Source organism: Chiloscyllium plagiosum, unplaced genomic scaffold (genome assembly GCF_037043375.1).
Source record: "Chiloscyllium plagiosum isolate Xiang-an unplaced genomic scaffold, Cpla_swu_hap1 HiC_scaffold_36, whole genome shotgun sequence".
Lineage (NCBI taxonomy): Eukaryota > Metazoa > Chordata > Chondrichthyes > Orectolobiformes > Hemiscylliidae > Chiloscyllium > Chiloscyllium plagiosum.
Genome location: NW_028270174.1, coordinates 30,746,198 through 30,761,377, shown reverse-complemented (window position 1 = coordinate 30,761,377; position 15,180 = coordinate 30,746,198). Strand labels below are relative to the sequence as shown.

Here is a 15,180-nt window from a genome sequence, read left to right as displayed (position 1 = left end):
ATCTCTGGACTGTGGGAGGAAACCCACGCAGACACGGGAGAATGTGCAAACTCCACATGGTCACCAGAGGCAGGAATTGAACCTGGGACCCTAGTGCTGTGAGGCAAACAGCAGACATGAATAGAGAGAAATTATGGGAATGTTCATGGATCTTCAAGCATGCTTTCCACGAAAAGCTGTTCATCTTGAGACAGTAACTGGTGCAAAATTGATTTTACATCTATGGTATTTAATGATTTTAATGTAGCAACATTCCTCTGTGTAGACATACAATAGACTTAAGATTAAATACCCAGTTGATCTTTCTTAAAAATACATACAAGATGCGTTTAATTGTTTCAGTTTTATACTATTTATTTCAGCAAAAAGTTCATAAAATAAAGCTTCATCTCCCCCCCCCCACCCATCTCACCCCCATTCTTAAATGGAAAGCCAACCAGTAGAAATCTATATAAACTTCAAACATTATAGCATACCTTTCTGGAAAAAAGCATTTCATCCAGTAAACTTCGCAACTTTCAGCTACAAATATTTTATACAGAATCATCGGTAATAAATATAAAACTTTTCACTGTTGCTCATACAATAAAGGGATCATCAATAAAAAGCTGAAATGGTGCATGGAAAAACACTTGTGTTGCTATCCTGAGCAAGATGAGGCTCATTTTCCCTTGTGCCTCTTCAAATACTGTAGTGACCGTAACACTAAATTCTAGAATTTTTCAATAATCTGCCTTTAATCAATTTTTTTTTGGTTGAGTTAATTTTTCACTATGAAATATGACAGTGTGGCACATTACAATGCATGTGGTAGTAATAGCTAGTTTACATATTTAACAAAAGCACTCAAAGATTAAAAAGTGCGTACTTCAAGCGGTCCTCAGCTTAAATGTACCTGCAAGATTGTCAACAATTTGCCGTCATTAACAAGTTCCAAGAAATTGACAGCCTATGGTGTTCTTTGGGGTAGATTATCTTGCGACTTACTACGAAAACAAAATTTAGAATTATTATTTTTATAACACAAGGCTTTTGTGAGAATACATTGTTAATTTAGAACTTTTTGGCATTGACTGTAGTCAGATTGAAATAGATTATCCCTGGAAAATTTAATTTTACACCACATAGAAATTAATCGTCCATTAATGGTAAACACGTGGAATATCCTGGTGGTATAAAAACAAGTGTTCGTGAAACTCAGTAGGTCTGGCAGCATCTGTGAAAAGCAAAACAGCTAACGTCGAGTCCAATGTGACTTTGAAATTCTGAACAGTCATACTGGTCTCGAAATATTCAGTTTGTTTCTTGTTATGGTGGGGAGATTACAGTCTGGTAATCACTCAAAAGAACCCCATTTGCTATTTAACTTCAGTACGCTAAAAGACAAAGTGCTGATTTGAATATTTGCCAATATGTTTATGAAACTACATGTCTTAGTAGGAGCAAGAACAAGGTACAGTGAAAAATGTTAAAGGAAGAAACTCATTTCAAATGTTGTGGTCCAAATGGAAAATTTCTCAGTCAAATTTCACACACTTTGAATAGTTCCTTTCATAACAAAGCACCATTCCAATGACTGCTTTGTGGATGTCACAAAATAAGTTATCCAAATTTATGCCAAACACCAGGCAACCAGAAACAATTTGATGACACATTTATACTGAAAGTGGATTCATCCTGAATTTCAGTCACATAATGTTTTTAATCAGTTGCTATTTACAAGTTAAAAATCTACTGAAAAATCACAGATCCACTGCATAAACTCATATCTTGCAATTAATTCCAAGTGCTACTTTATAGGCTTAATGTAAATTACTGTCTACTTTTTGAAGTTCAAGGTAAGCAATGTTTTCGGATCTTGTAAAAGCTGTTTCACCCTTTCATGAAATTGCTCTCTGTACTGGTTGAATTCCATGATGCTGGATGGTCCCTCCTTGAACCAGAATTGATCAAACTCATACAATAGATAACCTAAAACAAAAATAAAACTTTTATTCAAGAAAAGTGGCTGCATTACATAATGCTTCTCTTCTATTCTGTACACCAACTTCAACCTAAAACACTATGCTCTCACTAACATTTCTAACCACTTGTCCATTATAATCTGCCCGTAAACATGCATAAACTTGTTTTGCTTTGTAATCTGCATTCAGCATTTGAAAGAAGAAAAATAAAAGTTTAGGAGATATGTGGACTTCAAAGAAAATGGAAATATTGGACTAGATTGGGTTGGGATATCTGGACAGCATGGACAGGTTGGACCAAAGGGTCTGTTTCCATGCTGTACATCTCCATGACTCTGTAACTCTATGTATCACTGGGGGAAAGGGAAGAAATTCAAGTTTAATCCAGCCACCTAGATTACTTCAACATTTTACATTTATATAGCACTTACGATGTAATAAAAAGTCTCAAGGCACAACATATTGATTTATAGTGTAAAATATCATGAGTAAACTGTTAAATTCCCACAGAGGTGGTATAATTTTTGGAATGTACATAAATCAAGCCATATATCCTGTAATCTCTTTTCTAATAGCATTAAAATAGTTACAGCAACAATATTGGAATAAAACTCCTGAAGAATTAAGTTACACTTTTTACTATATTTAAAAAAGACAAACAAAACTACCCATGAATTTGAGTTCAGAATGCATTAACGACTACCAAATGATAATTACACAAATGCTGCAGATATTGCACAATAGATTTTAAAAATCCAGTAAATTGGCAGCCAAACTCAAAACTGCTAAAATCACGGATAACTAAAACAGTAGAAAGAAAACCCTCATTTATGACAAAGCTAAAACGTTAGGAAGTAATTTGCAATACACACAACTTGCACTTTTTTTTGACTAGAAGACACTAACTTCAACTGAAGTGAACAAATCGAGAATGGCATGTGGGCTGAAGGCCTGTAATTTTACAAAGGGACTACCCAAAGTCCTTCAGCATAAAACAGTTAGATCTTTCATGGAAATTGTTTTCCTTCTTGAAAATGTGCGCATCACAGGAAAGACAAAACCTTTTGTTTATTCCTAACTTATCGAGAAAGTGACAATGAAACACGTACATGAAATGCTGCAGTCAATGTGGTGTAGATATATGCAAGGCGATTTGTTTTCTCCTGCTGCAGATTGGTACAGTTGAATGGTTTGTTATGCCTTTTCAAATGATAGCTGCTGTGAATCTAGAGTCACATGTGACTGTTTAATAATGGGAGCTTGCCCTGTCTCAGACTTTCATGAACCAGATGGGTTTTTAATATGGTAATTTCTTGGTTAAATTAGTATTTTATTCTAGATTTTTTAATATGGATTAAATTGCATGCAAATTTGCCTCACTGCTGTGATGAGGTTTGAATTGATGTCTCCAAAGTATTGGCTGAACCTCTGGATTACAAGCGCAGTAACATTACCATCACCATCCCTCCAAGTTATTGCAATAATAGATTCTAAAAATGATAAGGCATACATTACATACAAACTATCCAAGTTTAGTCAAGCAAATCTGCATTTTGACATCAAATAACTTCAGGTAAAATGTGAGCAACATTAGGCAAAGAAAGACACCTTCAATCACAGATGGTAAAATAACCACATAAAATTTGCATTTCATAAGAAAATAAAAAAGAACAGAAACTGTAGCTTGAACCTTTTTCAAAATATTTAGTCTCCCAAATGTGGTTTAAAATATGAATGAAAGACCTGCTGAAAAATGTATGATGGCAATTAAGTCTATCACATTTGTTGTCATTGCAAGGAATTAAATTTGCAATCTTCATACAGTAAATTACCAAATTCAGCTATGCAATTTTATGAGAATGATCCAGATAAGTACTGGTGAATAAACTACTTTGCTAAGGGAGAAAGACTATAAATCTAATCTCAGATGTACAAACAACATTGTGATTTGCACATTCTTGCCCTAAGAATTGGGAAATACAAATATTCAGTTCTTCATCTGTTACTAAGGTTTGTCGTAAGGTATCAAAAGCATGACACATTTGGCAAATGCATTGTGAATCTAAAAGCAATATGCTGCAGTCAGATACGTGATGATATGGATAGAAATATATGTCTCAACAGTCAGTCATGATATGTTACATTACTATACACTGTCAGATACATTACGTTTGCTTGAAATTAACTATTTTAATAACCGATTTAAATTAACAGGGCATTATTTAATTTCAAATAGTTCACATCTATTTAGAGATGCACCATTGATATCTATGAAAATATTCACAGTAACACTGCAAACAAAACATTCTTGACAGAAATAAGCATTAAATGGTGGTAGGAAACAATCGAAAGTACGTACAATAAAACTGATGAAAATGTTGCAACTGTGGAACTCCAGGAACCAGGTTGTAAAAATGACTCTTCAGTAAGCCACTCTTCATCATACTGTAAGCCATTTCAGTAAGATTTATTCCAACTATAGCATAAGAATATCTGGAACCACAACATTACATAGCTTTAGCTGTAAAATCAATTTAAATATCTGTACTTTTTTTTAAAAGCTTGCAAAGAAAAATATTCTTAATTAAATGCTGGTATGATATCCAATTAAAAAAATCACTTTCTGCATAAAGTTAGAGTGAGAAAGGCTAACTATTAAAAGATCTTTTTGATGTTCTGATGAAAAGTGATCAACCTGAATCATTTAACTCTGCTTCTCTATCCACAGGTGCTGCTATACTGCTGATCATTTCAGTATTTCCTGTTTTATTTCATATTGTAAAGGAGACTTTTTTTAATCTCAGTTTAATTAGTATACTTGCTATTGTTTGGAGACCTTGTATTAAATTTAAGCATGTATGCTGAGTAGCTCTGTTTAAACACTGATTGATAGGAAAATAGGCCTTAAGTTATTTCATGTTCTAGCAAAACAAGTTGATTTGCTTTTGCAATCAATGGAATTAAACAATTAAGTCAGAATAATGACAATTTTACTATACTACGTTTCCAAGTTGAAGGAAATATTTTAAAAAAAGTAAATTTCTTTCTTTAAAAGTTTGGTCCAAACCTTCTGATTTCGGTCAGAACCCTTACTTCCAATTGCAATTGGGCAAAATGTTATCCAGTTAGCTTTTCAGGATCCATTCCAATAGTAGTACAGTAAGGACAGTATAACGGTGGCTGAAAGAACTTTTGTCGAGGACTCTTCTATTGAGGTAGTATGGGCTGCAGTTAGAAACAGGAGAGGAGAGGTCAAACTGCTGGGAGTTTTTTTTATAGGGATGTGGAGGAGAGGATCGGCAAAACAACTCTGGGTAGGAGTGAAAGGAACAGGGTGATCATTATGCGGGAATTTAACTTCCCCAACATTGACTGGAAATGCTATAACTCTACGACGTCGGATGGATCAGTTTTTGTCCAATGTGTGCAGGAGAGTTTCCTGACACAGTATATCAAAGGGCTGACAAGAGGGGAGGCCACACTGGATCTGGTGCTTGGTAATGAACCAGGACAAGTGTTTGATTTAGTGGTAGGTGAGCACTTTGGAGAAAGTGACCATAATTCGGTTACGTTTAGTTTAGCGATGGAAAGGGATAGGCACATGCGACACGGCAAGAGTTATCTTTGGGGGAAGGGCAATTATAATACGATTAGGCAAGACTTAGGATGCATAAAATGGGGTAGCAAATACAGGGGATGGGGACAATCGAAATGTGGAGCTGGTTAAGGGAACAGATATCGCATGGCCTTGATAGGTATTTCCCTGTCAGGCAGGAAGTGATAAGGTAAGGGAACCGTGGCTTACTACAGAAATTGCATCTCTTGTTAAGTGGAAGGAGGAGGCTTATGTGACAATGAAACGAGATGGTTCAGATGAGGCAATGGAGAGTTACAGATCAGCTAAGAAGGATTTAAAAGGAGAGTTAAGAGGAGCAAAGAGAGGACATGAGCAGTCTTTTGCAGGTAGAATAAAGGAGAACCCTAAGGCTTTCTACAGGTATGTGAGGAATAAAAGGATGACTAGGGTAGGAATAGCGCCAGTCAAAGACAAAAGTTGAAAGTTGTGAGTGGACCCTGTGAAGATCAGACAAGTGCTAAATGAATATTTCTCATTGGTTTTCACTCAGGGAAAGGAGAATATTGTGGAGGAGAAGAATGAGTTAGGAGATATTAGACTAGAAAGGATTCAGGTTAGTAAGGAGGAGGTGATATCAATCCTAGGAGGAGTGAAAGTAGACAAGTCCTCTGGGCTGGATGGGATTTATCAGAGGATCCTCTGGGAAGCTAGGGAGGAGATGTTGTAGCCTTTGGCTTTGATCTTCGAGTCATCATTGTCTACAGGTTTAATACCAGAGGGCTGGAGGATTGCAAATGTTGTGCCCTTGTTCAAGAAGGGCTGTAGAGATGACCCAGGTAATTATATACCAGTGAGCCTTACATCTGTTGTAGGAAAAGTTCTGGAAAGGATTATGAGATAAGATTTATAATCATCTCGCAAGCAATAATTTGATTGCAGACAGTCAACATGGTTTCGTCAAGGACAGGTCATGTCTCTCAAACCTCTGAGTTTTTTTGAGAAGATGACCAAGCATGTGGATGAGGTGGTGTACATGGACTTCAGTAAGGCCTTTGATAAGGTTCCACATGGTAGGCTGTTGGAGAACATGCAGAGGCATGTGATTAAGGGTGATTTCTCAGTTTAGATTAGAAACGGGCTTTCTGTAAGGCAGCAGAAAGTGGTGGTTGATGGAAAATATTCAGCCTAGAGTCCAGTTACTAGTGGTGTGCCACAAGGATCTGTTTTGGGACCACTTCTGTTGTCATTTTTATAAATGACTTAGACAGGCATAGGTGAATGGGTTAGTAAGTCTGCAGATGACACTAAAGTTGGTGGAATAGTGGACAGTGTGGAAGAATGTTGCAGGTTGCAGGGGGACTTGGATAAACTGCAGAATTGGGCTGAGAGGTGACAAATGGAGTTCAATGCAACTAAATGTGAGGTGATTCACTTTGGGAAGAATAACAGGAAGGCAGAATACTGGGTCAATGGAAAGATTCTTGGTAGTGTGGATGTGCAGAGGGATCTTTGAGTCCATGTACATAGATCCCTGAAAGTTGCCACCCAGGTTGATCGTACTGTTGAGAAAGCATACGATGTGTTATGTTTTATTGGTACAAGAGCTAAGCTCCAGAGCCATAATGTCATGCTGCAACTATACAAAATGTCAGTGCAGCCACACTTGGAGTATTGTGTACAGTTCTGGTCAGGGCTGAAAATGTGTTGCTGGAAAAGTGCAGCAGGTCAGGCAGCATCCAGGGAACAGGAGAATCGACGTTTCAGGCATAAGCCCTCCTTCAGGTCACCCCAGTTCTGGTCACCCCATTACAGGAAGGATGTGGAAGCATTGAAAAGGGTGCACAGGAGATTTACCAGGATGTTGCCTGGTCTGGAGGGAAGGTCTTATGAGGAAAGGCTGAGAGACTTGGGTCTGTTCTCATTGGAACGAAGAAGACTAAGAAGGGATTTGATAGAGACATACAAGATGATCAGAGGATTAGATAGGGTAGACAGTGAAAGTGTTTTTCCTAGGATGATGGGGCATAGCTACAAATGATGCTTGTATGAGGGGGGCATAGCTACAAATTAAGGGGTGATAGATTTAAGACAGATGTTAGAGACAGGTTCTTTACTCAGAGTGATAAGGGTGTGGAATGCCCTACCTGCCAGCAACATTAATGAGATTTAAACAATCCTTGGATAAGCACATGGATGACGATGGGATAGTGTAGGGAGGTGGGCTTAGATTAGTTCAAAGGTCGGCACAACATCGAGGGCCGATAGACCTGTTCTGCGCTGTATTGTTCTATGCTCTATGTAAACCATATACGTGGCCTTGGCATAAATTGACACAGAAATCATGTCCCTTTTAATGGCAATAATGGGTGTATTCCACAGTTTTAAAGCCACTGTTGCAATTACAAGAGAAAAAGTAACAGTGGGTGGAGGGCTAGTGAGTCCAGTGGTCCTAGTGGGGTTAGAGGCAGGATGTTAAGTAGCCAACAGAGTAGATGAGTCACATAGCAAGTTGTCAGGCACTCGATGCGGAGGGTCGGCTTTCAGCAAGTCAGGTATTTATTGGTGGGGAAGCTGATCTGGTTTTCGAGAAGGATTGAGGAAAGTGATCAAGGGGAAAACTGGATGAAAGGTCAGGGGCTCATTTTCATAGCTAATCAAGAGGAGGAGCAGCTTTTAATTCCTTTATTTTTTCCTGGCTAACCAAGCTGGAATCCTCCAAAGTTTCTGAGGATCCCAGATGCTCAGTGATTACACCGACAATTACATCGACCTTTAGATCTGGATCATTATGTCCAGCCTGGCTTTCACTTGAGAACATACCAAAAACATTTCAAAATCATACTCATTTTAAAAATTCGAGTATTTAGTGCAATTTATTTTAGAAACTGCCATTCACTTAAAATGTTTACAAGTAATCAGTGCTGCGAGTTTTCATTTTAGATTCTTACATTGATTTTCCTTATTAATATGAAAATGAGAATTTAAACAGCTCTCAAAAAGATGCTATTGTGCAAACTACATACTTTCACTTACCCTATTTTGGGATGATTCGAACGTGAAAGAGTCTGGCGAGCTACTTTGGTGTAATGTTCCCCAAAGAACCTAAACATTTAATGACAAGTTTAAAATCAGACCTGCCATTAAGAATCAAAAGTTGAGTTTCATTTTTCTTCCTATTAAACAACACCTTGTACATCAGAAGAGGTAGCACAAGGGGAAATCCCACTTTAAACAGTTTTGACATAAGAACAAATCACATGAAATTTGCCTTCCCCACATTTATCAAAGGCAATGAATGTACCAGATACTTTAAAAATAGACATGGAGGAGAATAAATAACTCTTCAAATTAAAAATTCTACTACTCCTTGCATATCAGGAAGAAAGCATCTACCTTTCCAACAACGGATATTTTCATAAACTCAGGGTGAGTTTCAGTTGAAGTACTTTTACAACAAAAAAAATGTATTTAATGGCAAAAGATGAATAAGTGTACCCTAAATGTATATATGAATTCACCCTAAGAACCATACACATCACTAATTTAACAATGTCTGTGTCTTCTTGCGGTGCGGGTCTTACACCTTCTAAAATTCCAAGATTAAAACAGGTGGTCAGTGGGATTGTAGGACCAATGGGAAAGGCAGTAACATGTCCACATTTTAGCCACACCCAGTCTCAGTTCTTGTTGCATACAAAAGGTTAGCACTGGGACAATGACTGTTTAATTACTAAAGGAAAAACTGAACGTTTTAAATAGAATCTATTCCAAGGCATTACTTAAAAAATATCAAATGATCAGGTGCCTGCTGAAGTGGACAAACTGACATCATTCTTCTTGTACATAAGAAGAATGAAGTACACAAGCTCTACTTTGCAAGCCAATCATTTCAATACACAGAACACAGATCACAGCGTAGCATGTTAAGATGGAAGGGGCTATTTGATTAGTTTTTTTTTAAAATGCTATTTAGATCCTATACAAAGACTTACACAAGGTTGTGTAACCCCAGCATTCCCATGCCTCTGAAGTCAGTTTTAGGATCTTCACCTTGGAACCCAATGTCACCCCATTGCTTGGTAATTCTCGACTCCAAATGTACATGGGGCATCATCAACTGCCACAGCTAAACATTTTGACAGAAATAAGCAAATATCAAATGAGACAATACACTAAACAATGATACTACAACTGGAACAGTCCTTTGTACAAACTGTAATTATGTTTTTTTAAATGGAGGTATTTAAATAGATTAGTTTTACAGTTGACTAGTTATGGATGACAACAGAACAGTTCCAGGGTGACATTTATTCAACCATACCAGGCACAGCAAGTTTTGTTCAACTTGTTAACATTTTTAAAAAACAAATTGTTGCTTTTCATCCAAAAGGAAGTCAAGTTACTTCATGCTCACTGGTGCAAGGGAAAGAAAATTTGTGAAAATACAAATGACAGTAACCATTAAGAACATATTCCCAAAGTAAATGAGCCATGCTTCAGTTAAATTTGCTTCAAATAATGTGCTTCATATTAGTAACTATTAACTTAAAAAAAGTTTTGAAAAATGTTTCCACTCTTCACTTTGCACCCATTGCAATAATTTCAATATACACAATATAGTCTTTATGCACAAATAAGCAAAATGTAACAATGTTTGTATCAGCAACACAGGACAGGAGGAGGCAATTCACAATGACAGACCACCACTTCAAAGATTCCTGGGTTAGACTCAGCTGTGCTTAAGCTTGAATTTGTGGTGAGACTAGAGGGGTAATGACGACAAACTGTGGAAGTTAGCCATTGAGGATCCTCTAAAAAGAACAATGCCACTTATATTATCCTTTACCTTCTCAAAAGAAATCTTTAAGTATTGCAGTCAAGCAAGGCAAAGTTGCCTGAGTAAATAGTGAGATTGAAAATTCAATAAACATACCTTTAATAGCATATCTTCATGTTGCTTGTTTGAAGATTCAAAGGGTTGCTTCCGTAGGTACTCTACATCAGCAAAGAGTTTTTTAAAGCCAGAGATTTGAAGCAAGCAAATCTGTAAATTTATCTTGAAGCTAAAGAAAACATCCAAAAAGGAATATTAGCCTGTCATGGAAATTAAATTGACTCAACTCAACTATTAGCAAGAGCAACCAAAAAGCTTTATTAATTTTTTTTAAACCTCTGCATTGCAGAGGGACCACATGCACTTGACAAAAATGCCTTGTGCAATGGCCCTGAGCAGAATTAAGATATTTGTCTTATACTGTTTCTTATCATGCTCTCAAGGACAAAGACTATGAAGCTTTGAGTTGTTATTCTTTTCGTTCCCTTATTGTATCAGCAACACAGGACAGGAGGAGGCAATTCACAATGACAGACCACCACTTCAAAGATTCCTGGGTTAGACTCAGCTGTTCTTATATTTTTCTCTTGTTGAATGTTTACAAAGTTCTGCCGAGACAAGCTGTCCCTCGACTGCAGACTTCAGCAAAGTTGCAAAGTGTCAGAAAGTTTTAAAGTTAGTAAAGCATTATTCTTTCAGATTTCAGAGTAAATGGATTTCAGAATACATGTTAATTTTGTTAATTTTCCATTACATAGCCTTTAAATGGTTTTTTAACTCAAGAGCTTGTGTTTCAATGCCCCAACTAATTTCACAAAGGAATTGAAAGAGTAACAAATCATTTAAATCAGTTGCACTATTATTTTTGACAGCAAGCTTGAATTTGAGGAGTTTTTAAAGTCAAATTCACTTTTAATCTGACCCAGACTGCAATGTCAGGAAATGTCACAAGTGGAGGTTAACAATGAAAAGACTAAAGATGCACTGTGTCATTCACTACTGTTATGCAAGAAGCCAAAATAGCTGGCAATAGCAAAATCAATTCATCTAACAAACCTGACTGTTTACTTTTAGGAATTCTAAGAAGTTAAGCTTGGTTCAGTAAGTTGTAACTTGGCTTTTAAACAGCAACCTGAGTAGTAACTATGGATGAACAGCCTGGCAATGAAAAATATGTGGAATGTTGCTATAAATTGAGATGGTTTCTAGCTCCTCAACTCAGAATACTTTCCTGATTTATCATCAGATCTTCCTAAAGTGAATAATTTAAAAAGTTGTTTCAAAACAAGGTTATTTTATATCCCAGCTTCTATTTTCATATTTCATGAATTCACCAAATTTTACTTCTCTCAGAGTAAATCTTTAAAAAGTGATTTGAATTTAGCTCTAATTTCTAGCTTGGTTGTCTCCAAGAATCTTTCAGATTGACTGGTTGTTGCAGTTTGATGACATCACTGTAGCTTCAATGCTCGCAATTGTTAATAAATGCGACAAACAATTGTATGTTAAGAGGGATAACATTCTCACTACAGAAATCGTTAGATCTCAAAAGAGATTCTGCAAAGGAAATGGCAAATATCTCGATATAGCCCTCTACTATTCGAGTAAATCTGGGCTCTACGGTGCCAAGGAGAGTACATTGTTCCCGAGATGTAATACCAGATCTGAACTCAATACTACAGATGGAGTCTGACCAAAACTTGGCATAATTATAATAGCTTCTATCCGATTGGATTCAACTTTCTCAAGATAAAAAATTAACATTATTTCCTTTTTCCATCATATTTTGGGCTTGCCCAGCAGTTTATTGATTTACGCACAGGGACTTCAATAAATATTTATTCTTTCCATTTATAGCTTCTTACCATTTAGAATACTCTGCTCCAAATTTCTTAGGTTCAAACTGGATGACTTCATGTTTCCATATATTAACTTCCACATTTAATGTTTTGTCCAATCACAAGCTATCAATGTCACATTGCAACTTTCTGCTCTCATCTATACTACTTGCCATGACAATCAACTCAGTGCCAGAACACTTGCATTACTTCAGGATAGTGAAGGCAGCATTTGGAATGCTTGCCTTTATTTGTCAGTGTATTGAGTGTAGGACTTGGAAGGTCATGCTGCAGTTGTACAGTTCATTGGTTAGGCCACGTTTTGAATACATTGTGCAATTCTGGTCTCCCTTCTATTGGAAGGATGTTATGAAGCTTGAAAGGGTTCAGAAAAGATTTACAAGGACATTGCCAGGAGGGTTTGAACTACAGGAAGAGGTTTAATAGGCGAGGGCTATTTTTCCAGGAGCATCAGAGGTTGAGGGGTGACTTTATAGAAGTTTATAAAATCATGAGGGGTATGAATGAGGAGAGGCCCAGGGTAAAGGACTCCAAATCTAGAGAGCATAGGTTTAAGGTGGGGGGAGATAGCTTTAAAAGGGGCCTAAGGGGCAACCTTTTCACACAGAGGGTGGTGCCTGTATGGAATGAGCTGTCAGAGGAAGTGGAGAAGCTGGTACAATTTCAACATTTAAAATAAATCTGGATGGGTATATGAATTGGAATGGTTTAGAGGGATATGGACCAAATGCTGGCAAATGGGACTAGATTAATTTAGGGTATCTGGTCAACATGGATGAGTTGGTCAGAAGGGTCTGTTTCCGTGCTGCACAACTATGACTTTACTTGGGCTACTGTGGCAGATTGTGGAATTTAAATTTAAAAATCTGGAATTAAAAGTCTAATGATTTTTTTAATGACAATCATCTAGTTCACTTATGTCTTTAGGGAAGAAAATCTACTTATCTAGAGTCATATAGCATGGAAACAAAGCCAACCAAATTTCCTCAACTGAACTAGTCCCATTTGCCTTTATTTGGCCCAGATCTCCCTGAACCTTTTCTATACTGAGTGGATAGTCCATTTTGGCCTCAGAGGTCCCCACTGTCAAGGCTGCCAGTCTTCAACTAATTTGATTCACTCTGATATCAGGAAATGGCTGAAGACGGTGAATGCTGCAAGGGTTTTGGGCCCTGACAACATTTGAAAATAGTATTGAAAACTTGTGCTCCAGAACTTGCTACCACCATAGACAAACCGTTCTAGTACAGTTACAGTACTGGCATCTCGCTGTCAATATGGAAAATAGTCTAGATGATATGTTCTACACAAAAGGAAAGGCAAATTAAACCCTACAGCACCTGTATATATTCACTCATCAGTCAGCTGATGGAAGAGATCATAACAGTGCTATGAAACAGCAGTTACATACCCATACCTGCTCATTGATGCTCCGTTTGCATTCTGCAAGGGCTACTTAATTCTTACCACAAAATATCCTTGGTTCAAGCAGGCACAACAGAGCTAAACTCCACAGGAATGTGAGAATGACTGCCCTTAACACCAGGGCCGCATGTGATCAAGCATGGCATCAAGAAGTCCCAGCTTCCTGAGTCAATGAGAACCAGGGAAACCTCTGCTGGTTGGAATCATACCTAGCACAAAGATGACTGTGGCTGTTGGAGGTCAGTCATTTCCAGGGTGCCTCTGCAGGTAATAGGGTAATGCCCTCAGTCCGGACACCTTCACCTGTTTCATCAATTGTCTTTCCTTAAGTTAGAAGTGGGGATGCTCGCTGGTACCTGCACGTTTAGTATCGTTCAGGACTCCTCATATACTGAAGCACTACATGTCCAAAGGCAGCAATACCTGAACAATATGCAAGTTTAGGCTGACAAGTGGCAAGTACCAAGCAATGACTATTGCCAAGAAAGAATCAAACCATTATCCTTTGACATTCAACGGCATCAACATTTCTGAATTTCCAAGTACCAATTTCCTGAAGGTTACCATTAACTAGAAACTAACTGAACAGTCTTTCAAATACTGTGACCTGAAGAGCAGATCAGAGGCTAGGAATCCTGCAAATAGCTCACCACTTGATTTTCCTAAAGGCTGTCCATGACCAGTTAGGCACAAGTCAGGATAAAGAGAAGTTCTATCAACATTAAAGAAGCTTGACATCATTCAGAACAAAAACAAAAATTACTGGTTACGTTCAGCAGGTCTGGCAGCATCTGTGGAGAGAAATCAGTGTTAATATTTTGGATCCAGTGATCCTTCTTCAGAATGGATGGTAGCTAGGAAAGGATGGTTTTAATACAGGGGGGTTGGACAGCAAACAATAGGAGGGGATAGAGCCCAAAGAAAGGAAAACATCTGGACAGACAAAGGAATGGTTAAATGTCAGTCTGGGGAATGAATAGCTACTAATGAGGCTATTAGTAGCTGACAATGCGTAGGGTCTGATAGCATTCCATGTGATGACAAGACTTGGTGGTATGTGGGGGTGAAGGAAAGCTTGGGGGAAAGGTTAATGCTGAATGTTAACTGATTTCTCTCCATAGATGTTGCTAGACCTGCTGAGATTCTCCAGTAATTTCCGTTTTTGTTTCAGACTGAACATCTGCAGTTCTTCAGGTTTTTTTGTCTATCATTCAGAACAAAGCACCCTATCCACAAACATTCACTCCAACATTGATCACAGCAGCAGCAGTGTGCACCATCTGCAGCATTCATTGCAGAAAGGCTTCTCTGACAGCACTTTGCAAACCCATGGTTATTTACACCCAGCAGGACAAGGGCAGCAGATTAACCTTCAAAGTTCCCTCCAAATCAATCACCATATGGACCTGGAAATATATTACCATATATACACTGTCATGGTACCAACGTTCTGGAGTTCTCTCCCTAACAGGACTATGGGCATTGTCACAAAATTGGATTCTTTTTTCTAAAAGCTGTAAC

At 37.7% G+C, this 15,180-nt stretch overlaps 1 protein-coding gene across 7 annotated transcripts in view; it reads right to left on the bottom strand.

Moving 5' to 3' along the window:
* Nucleotides 1-394: 394 nt before the first annotated feature.
* The window catches only part of elmod2 (ELMO/CED-12 domain containing 2), a 37,036-nt gene continuing 22,250 nt past the window's right edge, over nucleotides 395-15,180 (bottom strand). For 6 of the 7 annotated variants that reach the window (XM_043674133.2, XM_043674132.2, XM_043674135.2 and 3 more), the window contains exons 5-9: nucleotides 10,475-10,604; nucleotides 9,534-9,667; nucleotides 8,575-8,643; nucleotides 4,324-4,457; nucleotides 395-1,971 (exon numbers count right to left, since the gene is read on the bottom strand). In XM_043674133.2, the coding sequence (XP_043530068.2) occupies nucleotides 1,820-1,971; nucleotides 4,324-4,457; nucleotides 8,575-8,643; nucleotides 9,534-9,667; nucleotides 10,475-10,604 (619 nt within the window). In that variant the 3' untranslated portion in view covers nucleotides 395-1,819. The remainder of the gene's footprint in view (nucleotides 1,972-4,323; nucleotides 4,458-8,574; nucleotides 8,644-9,533; nucleotides 9,668-10,474; nucleotides 10,605-15,180) is intronic. The other variant, XM_043674136.2, reaches the window with a different exon arrangement.